Source organism: Papio anubis, chromosome 1, assembly GCF_008728515.1.
Source record: "Papio anubis isolate 15944 chromosome 1, Panubis1.0, whole genome shotgun sequence".
Lineage (NCBI taxonomy): Eukaryota > Metazoa > Chordata > Mammalia > Primates > Cercopithecidae > Papio > Papio anubis.
The window spans coordinates 109585085-109602472 of record NC_044976.1 but is presented as its reverse complement, the minus strand read 5'-3'; the positions used below and the strand labels follow the sequence as shown (position 1 = coordinate 109602472).

At 49.9% G+C, this 17388-nt stretch overlaps 1 protein-coding gene across 3 annotated transcripts; it reads left to right on the top strand.

Moving 5' to 3' along the window:
- Nucleotides 1-93: 93 nt before the first annotated feature.
- DENND2D (DENN domain containing 2D) lies at nucleotides 94-17388 on the top strand. Of its 3 annotated transcripts, none has more exons than XM_003892370.2 (12): nucleotides 94-330; nucleotides 4805-4980; nucleotides 5875-5987; nucleotides 6628-6697; nucleotides 7397-7474; nucleotides 8607-8747; nucleotides 9923-10071; nucleotides 12310-12487; nucleotides 15327-15368; nucleotides 15777-15861; nucleotides 16191-16430; nucleotides 16883-17388. In XM_003892370.2, the coding sequence occupies exons 1-12, from the start codon at nucleotides 273-275 to the stop codon at nucleotides 16957-16959; spliced, it is 1407 nt and encodes a 468-aa protein (XP_003892419.1). In that variant the 5' UTR covers nucleotides 94-272; the 3' UTR covers nucleotides 16960-17388. The 3 variants fall into 3 exon arrangements, with proteins under 3 accessions (XP_003892419.1, XP_009213351.1, XP_003892418.1); XM_003892369.5 differs by lacking the exon at nucleotides 94-330 and adding an exon at nucleotides 3421-4206; XM_009215087.2 differs by lacking the exon at nucleotides 4805-4980 and having other exon boundaries at nucleotides 310-330.

Genomic DNA, 17388 nt, shown 5'->3' with positions numbered 1-17388 from the left:
AGGGTGGGAACGAGGTGGCGCCGCCCAGTCCCGGACGCGCGTCGAGCGCCCTCTGCCACCCCACGCCGCCCTGCCCAGGGCGAGGGCAGAGCGGGCCCGCCCAGGTGAGGCCGGGGGTTGGGCCGGAGCCCGGAAGGTGCGCCGCGCCGCCCCGAACCTGTCCCCTAGGCCTCCCCCCGCGTGAAAGTGAAAGTGTCGGACCCGAGGAGGTCAAGGATAGGGGGGCGGGGCCGGCGCGGAGCTGGGAGCGGGCGCCGGGCACTCGAAGGGCCATGGATGGGCTCGGCCGCCGCCTTCGAGCCAGCCTGAGACTGAAGCGCGGCCATGGGGGTTAGTGCCGGCCGGGGAGAGCGCGCGGGGACGGCGTGGGTACCGGGGAGCCGGCGGCTGGGGCCCGGGGGAGGGCGGCACGGGGCGTCGAGATCCGGGAGCAGTTGGAGGGGGACTCAGGAGGCTGCGCGGGGGCAGGTGAGCGGGAGGGAGCGCGGGGAGAGGGGAAGAGGGTCAGGTGGGGGCGGGAGCGGGACACGACGGCTAGGCCAGGCCTGCGGGGGCGAGGGGGAGGCGGCGGGACACAGGAAACCGTTGTGGGGCCCCGGGGCCACGTGTCCTTCCATCCAGGAAGCTTGTGGTGCAACCGCAGTGTGCCTGAAAGCGCCCCGGTTGTGGTGCCCTCCCAGAGGCACTGCCTCAGCTCCCGGCGTGCCCGCCGCCCCACCCCATCTCGCCGCCCTGGGACTCCTCCGTGGCCTTTGCCCAGTTCCTCGGAGCCAGCGCCCCTGCCCCTGCCCCGCAGATAGCCACCGGCCACAAACACAGGTCTCCTCGATGACGTTACCACCCCCGCCCACCTGCGGCCAGGTGCCCTTCAGAGTGTGGCCTCCAGCGGAGCGGCGGTAGAACCTGCACAGCTGCTGCTTTCCAGCGTGTCGCCCTTTCCCTCAGCCCCGCAACAGTGAAATGGACATAATTCCCCCGTCCAGGATTATGGGGATTAAATTAGAAGTCAACTGCTAATTTAAAGCAGCAGCTTCTTTTCTTTCTTAGCAGAGCCCTGGGGTTGGAAGGAGAGCAGTTAGAAATTCATTCATTTATTCATTCCTTCGGCAAATATTTGTGTGGCTTACCACTAGCCAGTCCTATGGCTGAGCAGCCATGACCCTTAGATACTTTGCCTAGAGGTCCTACCGTCTGAGGAGCAAAGAGTGGATTAGAAAGTGAGCAGGGGCCATTCCCAGACAGCCTGCCCTTTCCAACATTGGCACACCAAGGAGGCCAAGTCAGCCCCTCTCTTAGCCCAAGCCCCAGAGCTGGGAAGACCTTAGGGAGTGAGGTCAGTGCGCCCTTCTTTGAACTGCAGTGACCTCTACGAGTGTTCTGTTCTTCATCCTGTTGCCATTCCTCCTGCCACACCCTGCCCCTTCTCCTTTTGCAGTGTCCTCTCTAGACACAGATCTCCAATATCTGGCCATTCCAGCTGCACCATCAGGGAGAGGTCAGAAACCACAGTTTGGGGCAGAGGCCTGGGACCATGCAGTGGTGAGAGCAGAAGGCAGGATGAGGCTAACATTCTCTCTTCTCTGGAGAGCACTGGCCTGGTCTGTCCTGGTCTTCCCAGACCCTGGGACATCTGTGTGAATGGAAGGGGTCTGCCCCCTGCAGCCCAGAGGAGACATTCCAGTTGTTCCCACCCACCCCTGCCCCAACACCAGGCACTTCCTGATTGTGCCTGAAGGAGCTTCCTGATACTGAGGAAGTGTAAGAACTGAGGCCTAATACTTTTCTGGCCAGGAGCATGTGTCCTGTTCATCTTCCATACCATCCTCCACCTGTCTGGGGATTCTCCCCCTTCCTCTTTGCCTTTCTGGCCCCAGGACAGTTGCGTATTAGGAGGGAGTGTGTGTGTGTGTGTGTGTGTGTATCCTGGTGACAAGGAGTGATGTGGTGGTGGTCCTGGCTTGAGAGCACCTGAGCTGGAAGGGACGGGCCAGCTTCCCAGATTAAGGTTCCAGAAGGTCCCCTCACCTATATTCTGGACAGATCTGGGACTTCAGTCAGGTGTCTGTGGGAGAGGCTTTCTGGTGGAGGAACAAGTGTAACCAGATTCCTGACTTCCCTAGAAAAGGCGACTCCCTCCTCAACTAAAACTCAGGATAATAATTCCTTTCTAGGGCACTGGAGGTTAAATGAGATACCTTATATGAAACATGAGTTTGATGGAGGTTAGTTTTCTCTTATGCTTTTCTCTCCTGTGGATAACCCCTTTTGAAAGAGGGGAGAAAACAGTCTTTTGCTGCATTTCTTGGGCCTCATCCCAAAAGTCTAATTACTTTCTTTTGTCAATGGTTTCTTAATTTTGCTATTCTCTTGGCTTTCCTGATAAAGCAGAAGAGAATGATCTGAAAATGCAGCCCAAAGGATTTAGGGAAAGGCATCATTTCGTTAGAATCTGGAAATGTCAGTGACAAGATTCTGTTTCTCAATGTCCTTTGAAAACCTCTGTGGGATATTTGATGTCAAATGCATCCAGAAGGCAGGAGCATGGATGTGGAGCTTTCCTAATCCCCATTCCCAACAAATCCTGCCAATTTTAATAGCCTTTGAATTACTTTATGCCTCAGTGTCCCCATCTGTTTCAGGAAGATGCTTGTTCCTTAGACAGGTGGTAAGGCTTGTGCAACAAGTCTGTGCAGCTTGCAAGTAAGGTGTGGTGCCAGCTCCAAGTGTTCTGGTTTGCTCTTCTCACCCATTACAGCATTTGAACACCTTTCTTTACTGTAAATGAGTTTGGCCATCCATGAGTCCTGGCTTTTACTAGTCCCACAGAAGCCAGGTCTAGAGCTCTTAGAGGCAAAGCAGCTGTTTTCCCTATCCTAGCACCCCACTCTCTTCCAGAAGGCTGCTTATTCTTAGTAGGAGTGGCAAACACTGGCGCCAACCCCTTTTGCCCCCTGCTTTCCCTTTGAGGCAGCTTCCTGGCAAAAGCTTTCTCTGCATTTACTCATTCAGGGGTTTCTGTGAGAATCCAAGGTGATTTTTTGCTATTCCTTCTCTCTTACCTAGTCTCCAGACACAGCAGTGGGCTAGCAGCTCTGCCTGTAGCTTGGGCAGTACGGCTGACCTGGCCTGATCCAGAGGAAGGCTGAGCAGGCGTGGGGGTTGGGTGGAGATCACCCGGATGCTTTCCACTGCCACACAATCACCCTCAGGCTGCTGGTGCAGTCAGTCCCCTATCTTGAGCTGGGGACAGTCTCCTGAGCTAGTGCTTCCTATTTGAGAAGAGGGACTCTGCTGGAACCCTGGAACAAGTGCCAGTGACAGAACTGCATCAGGTGAAATTCACCATTGTAGCTATTTCCCAAATATCACGAACTCTGGGCTTAGAGATGGGTTTTGCTCTTCACTGCACCGTCAGGAAAGGAGGCTATTGGATATTGACTTCCATAACTCTTTTGTTGTAAGAATTAATCTATTTGGATAATTATTAGGCCAAGTCTATTTATCTCAATCAGGAGAGGACAGTGGCATCCCTGCTGCAGAGAGTGTTTGGGCATGTGCTCTAGGTTGGGATGTCCTGGAAGTTCTAGAATTCAGCAGGTGGCCCTGCTGGGGTTTTTGACTTCCATTGACCAAGTTGAGAAGTGAAAGGTCAACAATCTAAGTGATGGAGATATAGGATCCCTATCCTGAGACCAGACAGTTTCCACTGCCCACAGTCTGACGCTATCCACTGTTGTCCACTGTTCTAAGATTGTAAATAAATTCTCTGCACAATCTGCAGCCCAGATTCAAAATCCTTAGCCCAGAAGTAGCCAGACCTTTCTGGCTTCTTTCAGCCAGAGGTGTTTGCTCTTGACCTTTTCTCTCGCCACACCCTGAGGCCCTTGGGAGGAGCTGAGATCTGCACTGCAGTGCCAGGATGCTGACTCTGTTGGTGCTGGCTGCTGCTGCCTTCCTGGGTCCCGTCACATCCTTCTTGCTCAACTACTGGGTGCACAGGATGGAAACTTCTCTCCCCTCTCTGGAAGACAGCGCGTGGCTTGGCTTCACGGAGTTGTGGCTGGAGGCTGAAGCAGCCCCTTTCTCAGGCTTTCTGTCACCAGTCTGTCTGTGTTAGGGGAGAGGGGAGTGCACTCTGTCCTGAAGGCCCAGAGATGGAAGGACAAGTGGTAGGCCGGGTGTTCAGGCTCTTCCGACGTCGAGCAGGTCAGGACTGGACTGCCCACTTCCTTGTTTTTAGGGTGACCCTCTTAGGCGGGACTGTTTCTTCTTTGAAATACTCCTTCCTCCTCTTACTTTTATATCTCGGCCTCCACATGGTTCCCCATGTGACTGGGCCAGGAGGCTTCCTCCGCTGGTTTTTAAGAACCGGTCATGCCCTCTGTGGGGCTAGTGTGGTCACAGTCACATGCCCTTTGTGCCTGTTCTTATTCACTTAGTATGACCTAAACTCTCAGGCCATATTGTTCCAGGATTGCCAGAAGCACCCTACAGGTTAGGCAGTGTCTGTGGCACCCTGGGGCCTTGGCCTCCATGCAGCCTCTCCAGCACATTTCCGTGGCTTCTGCGTCAGTGTTTTCTTTCCTCTGCTTGGTTCCCCATGGTTTCAAGTCTACCAGGGCAGGTGTGGAAACTGCCCATTTGGCCCTGATCCTGAGTGACTGGTGGTGCTGGCCAGTATCCAGGTATCTCAGCATTGGCAAGGCGGCCTTGAGGTGTGGAGGTCACCCAGATTCTCACAGACTCCACTCCAGGAATGGATCAATGAGGTTATACTAAATGGGCTCCGGTGTCTTGGTTTCAGGACCGCCCCAGGACAATTCGGGGGAAGCTTTAAAGGAACCAGAAAGGGCCCAGGAGCACTCTTTGCCCAACTTTGCTGGGGGGCAGCACTTCTTTGAATACCTTCTTGTGGTTTCTCTCAAAAAAAAGCGTTCACAGGATGATTACGAGCCTATAATCACCTACCAATTTCCCAAGGTAAGGACTGAAGGAGGGGCAGGGCCAGTCAGAGGACTAGGGTGTTTGGAAGGTGGTAGGGGTGGGGGTTCTACCTCCTTCTCCCCACCCTACCAGGGCTTGAGCCTGGAGCTGCCCTGAGCTCTGAGCTCGCTGCTCTCCATTTCCTTCTTAGCACAGCCCCAGTCCTCTGTTATCACCCACAGGATCTAGGTCTAACTTCTTTGTGAGGGACTGACCTAGGCTTCCTAGCAGGGAAACTAGGCTAGATATTTTGCCTTTTAGGGGACCTCATAGGTCTTCCAAATCCCATTTTCAGTCACCCTTCTCTGTAGAGAAGCTTACCTTCTGCCAGACCTCCTAGAATAAATCCCCTCTCTGGGATGTGTGGGAAGGAAAGAGTGGGGCAGTCATGTAACTGGTAGGCAGGCACAGCCCTCTGTCCGAGCCCAAGCATCAGACTCTTTCTTGTCTGATCCTGCACCAGGTAGAGGGGTGGGAATCCTCATTAACCCTTCTCATTAGGAGGTGTGCCAACTGAGCTGGCCGCTTCTCTTCTCTGATGTGGTGCCTCTCTGATGTTGTCCTCTCAGAGGCCTGGGTCATTTCAGGGCCTTTCTATATTCAACATGGCCCTGTCCCCTTTCTATGTAGATCCTCAATACTGAGGTCGAAGTCAAGCTTATGTCGAGTTGACTGAGGAGGGGCTGTTTCAGCTTTGGAGTTGTTCCAACCAGATCCAGAATGCAAACTGTGCAGAGTGATGGGCAAAGGCACCCTTCACCCCTATGCTAGTGGAGAAGCTTATCCCTAGACTGCTTTAGAGCCTCAAAGGAAACCCACCAGCTCTGAAGCCCTCTCCTCCTACCTCTGCCCCCAGCTTCACATTCACTTGTCTTTTCCTTTTCCTTGTAGCGGGAGAACCTGCTTCGGGGTCAGCAGGAGGAGGAGGAGCGGCTACTCAAAGCTATCCCCTTGTTCTGCTTCCCAGACGGGAATGAGTGGGCATCACTCACCGAGTATCCCAGGTAATTGCTCAGCCTTGAGCAAGGGTATTGGATTTGGAGAGAAGGAACATGTGTGAGTTCTGTGGCTCCTGTAGCCTCCCTCACTGTTGTCATTTGTTGATTTTCAGCCCAGGAGTGTAATCGATTCATTTGAAAACATCCGGCCTGGGGTCCCTCAAGGCCAAGGATATTAGCTATCAGTTTGATCAGTCACTTCTGTCCAAAGAGCCAGATTCTCCCACCTGTCTTAGAAGCAATAGTTACTGCTTTTAATTCTGCTACTGGCCCAAGCTGGACTTAGCAGAAAGCAGTTAGCCTCTAAGAAGGCGATGTAGCAAAGACCCTTCTAGCACGAGCCCTGGAATTCGACTGCTTGAGCTTTGACTTCACTATTTATGAGTTGAGTGACCTTGAAGAAGAAGCACCCTCTGGCCTTAGTTCCTTCATCTTTAAAGTGGGGATAATAACTGAACCTGCCTCAAAGAGTTGTTTTGACAATTAGATGAGATGATGTGTTTAGGGCTCGACACCAGTGAGCCCTTACTCCTATGATTAATCAGCAGTTCCGCTTTGCCCTCCTCTCCACCCTCTAATCCTGACCACTTTCCTGTTTTAGAATCCAGTGAGCAATGCAAATCAAGCCTTGTCTGCTCTTTCTTAGGGAGACCTTCTCCTTCGTTCTGACCAATGTGGATGGGAGCAGAAAGATTGGATACTGCAGGCGCCTCTTGGTCTGTGCAGCTCAGAACTGCCCCTTCCTTTCTGCAGTCTGCTCAGCTCCATGGCTGGGCTTGCTCAAGCCTTAGCTGTAAAAGTCCAGGCTTGTTGGCAGCACCAGTTGTAGAGAAAGCACAGCCCAGGACCTTCTGCTATGCTAGTGCTCCCTCTGCAGCCCCACAAGCACGAGGACCTGATGCCCCTTCTCCCCCTGCTGGTCAGGCTCTGGTCTGTGCTCTCCCCGGCTTTTGATAACTTTCCTCTTTGTGAGAGGCTCCAACTGACTCCTCTCCCTGCTGCTCTACCCAGGCCTGCTTACCTTGGACCCTGGAGCCTCCCAGAGCAGAGGCTGGGATTTGGACAATTAGTTTCAAATCTCAAGTCTCAGGAGGATTCCCCAAGTCACCTTCACAGTGCTTTCCTCCTTAGCCATTTCTTCATCTCTAAGGCACACTTGCTTCCCCTCTTTGCTGACCCCAGATTGTGTTGGCACTGAAGGCGGCAGCACTTGCCCACCAACTCACTCAGTACCCTCAAGGATTTCTTCTTTTGGGATTTCTCACCAGGGGGTGGCCACTCTGACCTCCCTGCTGCACCCACCATTCCCCATAAATTCCCCCTCCCCAGCCCTCAGCCTTGTGCTCCTTCATACCAGTTGGGAGAAACCCTTGGGGAGGCTGCAGCACTGAAGAAGCCTCTCTGTCCCTCCCCAGCCTGCCGGCCCTGGCCCTCGCCTTCCCAAAGTGTACTGCATCATCAGCTGCATCGGCTGCTTCGGCTTGTTCTCCAAGGTAGGGATGGAACAGGATTCCTCAGGGCCTGTTTGTCCTGCCCATCTTCCAGGCTCTCTCTGGCTGCCAACCCTGCCTGTGCAACCTAAGTCCTTAGTGGAGCTCTTCTCCCATAGCCAGAATCAGCTTTAAAGTACACTTGGGAAAACTGAGGCAAAGGGGCATGCACTTGACTTAAGGGAAAAGTGGAAATTGAATCTAGGGGACTGGACTCCTTGCAGAGACAGCTACTGTTCCCGCTCTAGCCAGGTAAGAAAGTAGTTGAAGTAGGACCAGGGGAAGAAACTTCTTCCCCGAGTTTCAATTTCCTCATCTGTCAAATGGATATAATAATCTCACCTTCCTATCTCACTGGGTGGTGTGAGGTATAAATGAGGTGATATATGGGAAGACTCGTTATAAAAGGCAGAGCACTAAACAAATATGAAGGAGTTATAAGACCCATTCTGACTCCTTCAAGGGTAGAAGAACAGTTGAGGTCCCCAGGACTTCTGCTGGAGCTAATTTGAGTGCCAGTGCATCTGAGTCAGGATTTGCGCAGAATCCATGGGGGCTATGCCATCCATTGGTGACCAGAAAGGACTTCATTATGCTCTGACCCCAGCAGGACCTTTGGAGGAGGAAGGGAGGAAACTCTGTCAGTCTTTGCTTGGGTAAAGAATTCCTTTGTGCAGTGTTCCTAGGGATGGAGGCAGTCTCTGACCCCGGGAATCTATAGTGGGAGTTGGAGGACAGAGTGGTACCAAGAGGCTTAGGCTTCTAGCCTCCTGCTGCAACCAGCATGAGTGGACATGGTACCATCATGGGTGGTGAGTTTACTCTGGGATGACTTCCCAGGGAGGTGCTTTTGTGTTGGTGTTAGGAGAGGGGAAGAATGTGGATTGGTAGAGAGATAATAAAAAGGAAGCTGGAAAAAAGCAGGTCTTACATGGGAAATAAACTGCAGATTATTTAGCATGAGCCCAGCCTCTGCCAGGGAGGGAGAGACCAGTTCGTGGAGGGCCCTAGAAGATACATGAGGACCAGCTGAACCAGTATGGGAACATTATGATGCTCAGGGGCATGTAGAGTCTCTGCCACCTGCCCGATAGTGTCCCTTTGAGCTGTGCCTCCCGTGGTTCTTTTTCTGCAGATCCTGGATGAAGTGGAGAAGAGACATCAGATCTCCATGGCTGTCATCTACCCGTTCATGCAGGGCCTCCGAGAGGCGGCCTTCCCTGCTCCTGGGAAGACTGTCACTCTCAAGAGCTTCATCCCCGACTCAGGCACTGAGGTGGGTTAGCAAAATGGGTGAGACCGTCCCTAGCTGGAGAGGGTAGGCATCTGTGGCACCTCTTACCACTGTTCTTCCATTAACCAGGTTAAAGTACAGAGAAACTGAGCCAGATGGGGACTAGGACTTGGTTAGAATGAACAAAGTTGAAATCAAGCCCAAATTTCCTGATCCTTCTAACTTGATACCCACAAGCACCTAGTTACTGCTCAAGCCACCAAGACTTTTATTTATAATAAACAAACCATGTAAGTTGAGGCTTCTGGTGCTATAAAGGGCTTTTCCCTCAGCCCCCAGACTGCCAGTTGCCCCCACCCCCACTCCACTCTCCTTTGTTTGTCCTGTCTCTACCTTACAGCCTCCATCTGTCCATTTCTTATCATCCATCCCCACCCCCGAGTCTCCACCCATGCCTGGGGGAATGCTGTTGTTTTAAGGCACCAAGCACACTGAGGCAGCAGGTAGAACACTGTTCTAAGAATTCCAGTCCTGACCCCTGGAACTCTGAATAGTCTCTGTGCCCCTTTAAACTTGGCTTCCCCACAGGAAAATAAGGGGAGAGGCTAGAAACTTTCACTTTCTAGAAAAATTAGTACTGAATGCTTGCTGTGTGCCAAACTATACCATTTTCTGGGAATACAGTAGTGACCAAAATGAATGTGGTCCCTGACCTTTTGGTCATCTGGGGAAGACAGATGTTAAATAAACACACCAGTGCATGTTGAATTAGAAATTATGTAACTGGGATGAAAGGAAAAAAAAAACACATGGTGCTACATAAGAAGAAGATGGGAAAGTATCACATGGCCAAGGGGGGGCCTCTGTGACCTGAAAGAAGGTAAGAATGAAGGGAGCAGAGCAGTGCAGGAGGAGGGCCCCCACAGTGAAGGCTGCAGGCAGAAAAGATAGAATTGCTCAAGGAACAGAAGCCCATGTGCTGAAGCGCAGTGAGAGGGGTGTGTGCTCAGGGAGGCGAGTGAGGGAGGGTGCGGGACGTTATGGGCCATACTCGAGATCACATCACTGCTGTCCTCCAGCCAATTAGCAGGGGAAAGAGAGACAGGGTCAGATTCACTTCTTGGGGAAGGAATAGAGGCTGGTAGAGGCCCAGCACTCCGGGGTCTGCACGATCTTGCAGTGTAGTGACACCTTCTCTCTCTCTGGTTTCCCCACAGTTCATTTCACTGACACGGCCCCTGGACTCCCACCTAGAACATGTGGATTTTAGTTCTCTATTGCACTGTCTCAGTTTTGAACAGATACTTCAGATCTTTGCCTCTGCTGTGCTGGAGAGAAAAATCATCTTCCTGGCGGAAGGTCTCAGGTGGGCCCAGCCCCTGAACTGCTCACCTGAACTGCCCAGCATCCCTGAGTTCAAGGGAACAGACTGGAGGTTATCCAAGGAAAATGGGCTGTAGGGCCCATGTGCCCACCCTCCTGTTTCTAGCTCCTTGTTCTTTAAACCAAGAGAAACAGCTGTTTTGAACCACCCAAACTGCCTCTTCCTCCACACAGGACTGCTGCCTGGGCCTGAGGAATGCTCCTGACTTAGCTAAGGGAAGGACAGGAAGTATTCCTGGGACAGCTCAGGTGGGACCAGTTAGGGTGGATGTAGACATGATTCTGCCCTTGCAAGGCTGAGGGAGGGTGGAGAACAGGGCAGGAGGTAGATACTCATTCAACAAACATTTATTCTGTGTCAACTGTTTGCCAGATGCCAAGCATTGGGAAATACAAACTTCCCTTCACCTGAAGGGGATGCAGAATTATATAGTGGTTGAAAGCACAGGGATTCAGCAGACTTAGGAGGTCCAAATCCAGTTCTTCTACTTTTAGCTATGAGGTTCCCCTTAAGTTAGTTTGTTAACTTCTTGAAAATGGAAATAATGATTGTGATTACCTCATAAGGTTGTGGTGAGGATTAGATGAAATAATGCACATTAGGTACCTAACACCCTGCCAAGCACATATTGCTGAATGCTAGCTGCTATTCTTAAGCTCACAGTTGAGTATATCCCTGTGTGTAGTGGAAGCAGGGTACTATTGTGCCATAGTCTCTACCTCTTAGGGGCTTCAGATCTGAGAAGGACATGGGGAGACGTAATAGAATGGAGAATGAAAAAAGTCATAAAACAGTAGGGGTGGGGTGGACCTTCTATTCATATCTGGGGAGGCAGAGAACCAATGATTTTAGGTTGACAACCCTGCTTTTATCTTTTAGGGAAGAAAAGGATGTTGAGGACTCAATAGAAGTCAAAGGGTCAGGTGAATGTCATGGGTTTCAGAGGAAAGGAAACTTGGGCAACCAGTGGAGTCTCTGTGTTGAAGATTCTGTAAAAATGGGTGATAACCAAAAAGGAACTAGTTGTAGGTAATCCTTGAAGGGAGTGACATCATATTTTGCTTTGGAAACAGCTCTTTCACTCCCAGCCCTGAATGGAAACCAGAAGTTCCTGTGTGGCTAGAGCTGGGATTCTGCCTTTCCTCCTCAGATCAGTGTTTGGAAAGTGGAGGTTGGCAGGATTTACCTCTCAGACGTTTACTTTCTTCAGGGAAATCCTACCACTCCCCACTTCCTTCCCACACTGAGTTTTTCAGGTCCCTGAAGCTTAGCCAGGGAGGGGACTTCCAGTCAGTTAGCCTCTCAGAGACGCAATTTTGCTAATTCAGGAAGTGCTAGCTTGAAACCCAGAATTGAAACAAGGATTCCCACATCTGTGCTTTTATTGGCCTTGACTTTGAGGCAATTTGGCTGGAGGAAAGAGCCATGAAAGCCAGGGGAGAAATGAGAAGACAGAGAGTGGGACTTTGTGTGTGTGGTGGCGAGAGGAGTAGGGTCCAAGTTGTGACTTGGGCAGGAGTGACGAGAAATGCTTCACTGGAAAGTCTTGAGGAGCCACCTTTGTGGGACTTTCCGTGTAGGAATTGCTGGGCAGAGGTTCTTAGAACCTGGGAATTTCCCAAGCTACTCAAGCAGCAACCTGGTAATCTTTAACACCCTTGAGTGCCCAGAGGGGGCTGTGTGGGGGCAAAGGCTGGGGGTGAAGTTGGATAGACATAGGAAGGTAAAAAGGCTTTGCCTCTCGGCTGAGCCTCCAGTGCTTACTTAGTTGTTTGTTTCTTAACTACACTGCGAATTCCTTAAAAGCAGGGTCAGTGTCTTGCTCTTCCTGGTATCCACATCTGTGAGGTAGGCTCACAGCTGTGAGCACAGGATAGGGGCTCCATCAATTATCTCCTTGAATGAAAGCAACTCTTCTTCTCTCTTCTCTTCGGAGTCACTTTTATTTTTGGCCAGTAGTAAGTTGAGAAGACTAACTGGGAAAAGAAGGGTCAAATCGAGGTCCCCCTCTTGATAGTGAAGCCTCGGCCTCTCTAGTTTCTGTCCCTCCCTCCCAGCAATGTACATTCAAGCTCTGTGACCAGCATGGCCCCCAGACTTGCCTTTCTGCCATGGGCACGGGCAGCACTGCTGTAGCTGCTGTTGGTGGTGGGCGATGACAGGTGTGTAGCATGGAGGTGCAGGGGCCTCCTGACTCTCATCCTCTGTGCTCTGTCCCAGCACCCTATCTCAGTGCATCCATGCTGCTGCCGCGCTGCTCTACCCCTTCAGCTGGGCGCACACCTACATCCCTGTTGTCCCTGAGAGCCTTCTGGCCACCGTCTGCTGCCCCACCCCCTTCATGGTTGGAGTACAAATGCGCTTCCAGCAGGAGGTCATGGACAGCCCTATGGAAGAGGTATGATGTGGCAAGAAGAGTGCATGATTTGGAGCCAGGTAGACTGGGATTCAGATCCCAGCTCTGCTGCTTACAGCTGTGTGATTAGGGGCAAGTTACCTTACCTCTTTAAGCCTGAGCTTTCTCATCTCTAAAATGGGGATAACAGTGGTCACTTCCTAAGGATTCTGGGGGAAACCACCTGCATAGAGCTCCTAACCTGGCACCCAACACACAGTTGATGCTCAATAAACGCAGGCTCCCTTCTGAAGGATTTCCCTTTAGGCATAAGGCGCAGCGGATAGCTTATTCAAGGGTGATCAGACTGTTCCATGCCAGCTGACCCTGATGAACAGTCTTCGGGGTGTCCCATCTCATCCAAATGGATGACACAGCTGGTCTATACAACACACACCCCATTGGAATGTATTTGAATTCCTTGGAAGTGAGCTAACGTGGCCCTCTGGCAAACTGTGAGTCTTAAGAATGCAGCAAGTCATCTTTCTGAGTAGCTCAGAGCTAAATGGGTTAATGAGGATACAGGTCTGAATCGTTTTTCATTTTGTTAGCTTCTTACATCTTGGCAGTGCCCCAGACAAACCAGAGGACTCAGTTGTGAAAATGGGCATTAAAAGCATAAATCTATCCCCACTGTTGGAAAAATAACTCAAAGCATGTGCTTTAGAGTGGTCAGTAGGGACTTTCAAAAGATAGCTATGTTGTTATATCTTAAGCCAGAAGAGGGACTTGGGAATATCTGCCCTGGCCATAACCATTGACTCATTCCAAGAGATTACTGAGCTCCAGAGACTTATCCAAGGCCACACAGACAACAGTGGAACCTAGCACAGACAAAACCAAATCCCCTCCTATAGAAACTATTGCTGGGAAGTAAAGAAGAAGGCTATGTTTCCTTTCTTTGCTCCACTGGCCCCTCATCCTTCCTTAGGACTGCTGAGTACACATGCCCTTTGAACCAGCCTTAGCTTTGTGACTAACTGGGACAGAGTATTAGCCCCATGTTTAGCAATAAACATTTAAATGTCCCAACCCCAGAAGTTATGAAACTTCCTGACTCTGCAGCTCCAGCTCCCTGGAAGCTGTGGCTCCTCTCCTGATGGCCAGTCAGACTCTGGCTTTTGGTAAGGGATTACTCCACAGACAATAATATGCCCAAATACTGGAAAGAGTTCTGGGAACAATCTTGAAAAACAAATTATTTATACACACACTTTCCTCCCAATCCCTCAAAGGAACAGTCTTCCCTCCATGAAGGCATCTGAGCCTATGTATACAAGTGGTTTCAGGCCTGGACTAGTTCAACTTTTCTCCCCTGACGACAGATAATTACAGTGCATGCTCTATTTTTTGGCATACTTTCCACTCTCTTTCCTTGTATTTGGAAGAAGGGACAATGGAGGGATCATTCTCTCTATTGTCAAGACCAAGGGTCACAAATGGAAGAGAGGCCTAGCAGGCATTTAAATGACCAACACATGATTTGGGAAATTACAGTAAACTGGTGGGAACATTCCCTGCCTAAAGCAGGCAACTGCTACTCAGTTCCATCTCAGTGTTGTCCTTTAGAAATGTGGACCCAGTGTTAGATCTCCTGACTTTTCAGGAAAAGCCCCAAATCCAAATTTTATGTGAGATAGTCCAGTTTAAATATTGGAAACCAAATCAATTATTTAAAAATACTGTAAGGATCAAAGAAACAGATCTGCTGGTTGGAATCAGCCAGCAGGGTGCCTATTTGTAATCTCTGGTCTAGACTGAAGGCTCCCTGGGCAGTTCCAGCCCTGTGCTTATCTTACCTGAGGACTGTAGACACATGGTCTCCTCACTTCCTTTCCTTTCCTCTTCCTGTTGACCCTGGGCTCATTTCTTTCCTTTGCTGTTTCCTGCTGGAAGGCCCAAAGCTGTGAGGGAGTTTTTCTTTTTCTTTTTTTTTTGAGATGGAGTCTCGCTCTGTCACCTAGGCTGGAGTGCAGTGGTGCAATCTCTGCTTACTGCAAGTTCTGCCTCCCGGGTTCATGCCATTCTCCTGCCTCAGCCGCCAGAGTAGCTGGGACTACAGGCGCCCGCCATTACGCCCGGCTAATTTTTTGTATTTTTAGTAGAGATGGGGTTTCACCGTGTTAGCCAGGATGGTCTTGATCTCCTGACCTCGTGATCCACCCGCCCCGGCCTCCCAAAGTGCTGGGATTACAGGAGTGAGCCACTATGCCTGGTGGGAGTTTTTCTAATAGAAAATTGTACATAAGTTGTTGCAAGCATGAAAAAAAATAAAAAGATGTTGGTCTCTGTTCTAGAGAGCAGGGAGTTGAAGGGGAATCATAGAGAGAGGAATGTCATCTCAAGAATATCAGTCTAGGCTTGGAAAAAAATTGGTTCTCTTATTAGCAGTATAGTATGACCTCGGGCAGCTTCTTTGGGTCTGTTTCCTCATCTTCAAAATGGAGATGGTATCTGCCTCACAAGACTGTTGCTTGAGATCAAATGTGTAAAGCACTTATGTGAGCAATCTACTAAATGCTCCAGGTAGAAGCAATTTCTGCAATGTTTTATTAAGGGAGTGACTGGCTGTGATTTCTCCATCTTGTATTTCCCTTCTACCTTAGCTCTTTCTCCTACTCCCTTCCTACAAACACCCACACCCTTTCCTCAGGAAGGGAACTGAGATTTCCAGAGGGGAATGGTGAGAAAGGAGAATGCTAGACAGGAAATGAGAACTGAAGATATTGATTTTGTTGCTACCTGGGCTGAGATACAGCCACAGGCAGAAATCAAGACGGTAAATCCTCTAGAGGTCTATGAAGAAAGGGGACCAGAGAAAGCCAGTCTATGTTTATTTCAGGTCCTGCTGGTCAATCTTTGTGAAGGAACCTTCTTAATGTCGGTAAGTGTCTGGGTTCAGATCCCCTGCAGGTCTACCATTCTAGTTTCCACTTATTTAAACAAACATTAAGTTCTTTGTTGAGCGAGAATCTGTGCTAAAAAGACCGCATCTCTCTCAAGGAGCCCATGGACATATAAACACAGATGACTTCACTATAAGACAATCAGTGATAGTGCCTTTTAAGCAAGGGATAAAAACCAAGTACCACCGGGGTGGAGAGGATTCCTTGCTAATGTCTAGAGTCAAACTAAAGGCCAAGAAACAGCTTGTGTTGTTTCTGTCCCATGTGGCTGATTATTTGTGGGTGGAGTAGGGGTGTAGAATTCACACCCTCCTTATGCTTTTCTGCCAACCCGCTTCACTCCACACTTCCTTCCTGCTTGACCTTGGAGCTCCGTCCTCTTCTAGGTTGGTGATGAAAAAGACATCCTGCCACCGAAGCTTCAGGATGGCATCTTAGACTCTCTCGGTCAGGGGATCAATGAGTTAAAGAGTAAGTCCTTACTCTTATTTTGGGTCTCTCCAGGGAGTGCAAGGGAGTGATTCTCAATCATTCCCTTCCAGAACTAAAATGAACTCACTCAGAAGTCCTAGAACCAGCCCTAGAGGCCTAGAACCTGGGGCAAGTCTGAATTTGGGATTGTATTCTTCCTAAGTAATGGCAGAGAACCCATACCCAGATTGCCATTTCAGTCAGTTATGAACCCTACCCCACGGCTTTCCACAGGAGCTTTCAGCCTGCATGAAAGCCATTCTTGGAGGTGAGTTTGGGTAATTTCATCCTTCTGCTACCCTCTGAGATGGCCTTTATATCTCCTGCAGCTGCAGAACAAATCAACGAGCATGTTTCAGGCCCTTTTGTACAGTTCTTTGTCAAGACTGTGGGTCACTATGCTTCCTATATCAAGCGGGAGGCAAATGGGCAAGGCCACTTCCAAGAACGATCCTTCTGTAAGGCTGTGACCTCCAAGACCAACCGCCGATTTGTGAAGAAGTTTGTGAAGACACAGCTCTTCTCACTTTTCATCCAGGAAGCTGAGAAAAGCAAGAATCCTCCTGCAGGTAGTGACAGTCCCCATCAGTCTAAGCCCATAGAAGGTTACCTCTAGAATAAAGAGGAGGGGAAAGAAAGAATACTTCTCTTTAGAAACCCACAAAATAGGTGTAGGCAGACTTTTATTAGTGGAGTTGAAATGACATAACCCGAAACCTACGAAAATGTCTAATGGGCTGCCATTTTGTGGAAGTTGGTTTACTCATTAGCCAACAGGACTGAGCCCTTTCCTTTGTTTCAGTCTAGAGCTAATTCCTGCTAAGTATCTATCCTCTGTTTATGGGCTCCTTTTTGGACAGAACTGAATGTTTGGATCTCCAGAAGCCTGTGAGGCCAGAGACATCCCGGCAGAGATGGGAGTATGGGGAGCAGACAGGGTATTTCTGATCCTTATTCCTGAGCTCATTATAGTCTGCCTGATCAGATCAGATGCCTCTAACACCCGTATCTGAACCCACAGGCTATTTCCAACAGAAAATACTTGAATATGAGGAACAGAAGAAACAGAAGAAGCCAAGGGAAAAAACTGTGAAATAAGAGCTGTGGTGAACAAGAATGACTACAGCTACACACCATTTCTGGACTTCAGCCCCTGCCAGTGTGGCAGGATCAGCAAAGCTATCAGCCCCCCCAAATCCATAACCTCACTCTGAGTCTTGGTATCCAGGTATTGCTTCAAATTGGTGTCTGACATTTGGATCCCTGGTATCGATTTCTCAGGACTTTGGAGGGCTCTGACACCATGCTCACAGAACTGGGCTCAGAGCTGCATTTTTTGCAGAGGTGACAGGTAGGAAACAGTAGTACATGTGTTGTAGACACTTGGTTAGAAGCTGCTGCAACTGCCCTCTCCCATCATTATAACATCTTCAACAGAGAACACTTTGTGTTTGAAAGGCTCAGCCTCTCCACATGAAGAAGTCTATGGACGTGTAAGGATGAGAGTAAAGAGGAAAATCTCATTTT

What these genes read in the sequence shown, in the direction of transcription:
- DENND2D (XM_003892370.2), top strand. Translation starts at nt 273, where the DNA reads ATGGATGGGCTCGGCCGCCGCCTTCGAGCCAGCCTGAGACTGAAGCGC. An exon ending in GATACTGCAGGCGCCTCTTG is followed by an intron (nt 6,698 to 7,396) that starts GTCTGTGCAGCT and finishes GTCCCTCCCCAG; the next exon opens with CCTGCCGGCCCTGGCCCTCG. An exon ending in TGGACAGCCCTATGGAAGAG is followed by an intron (nt 12,488 to 15,326) that starts GTATGATGTGGC and finishes TGTTTATTTCAG; the next exon opens with GTCCTGCTGGTCAATCTTTG.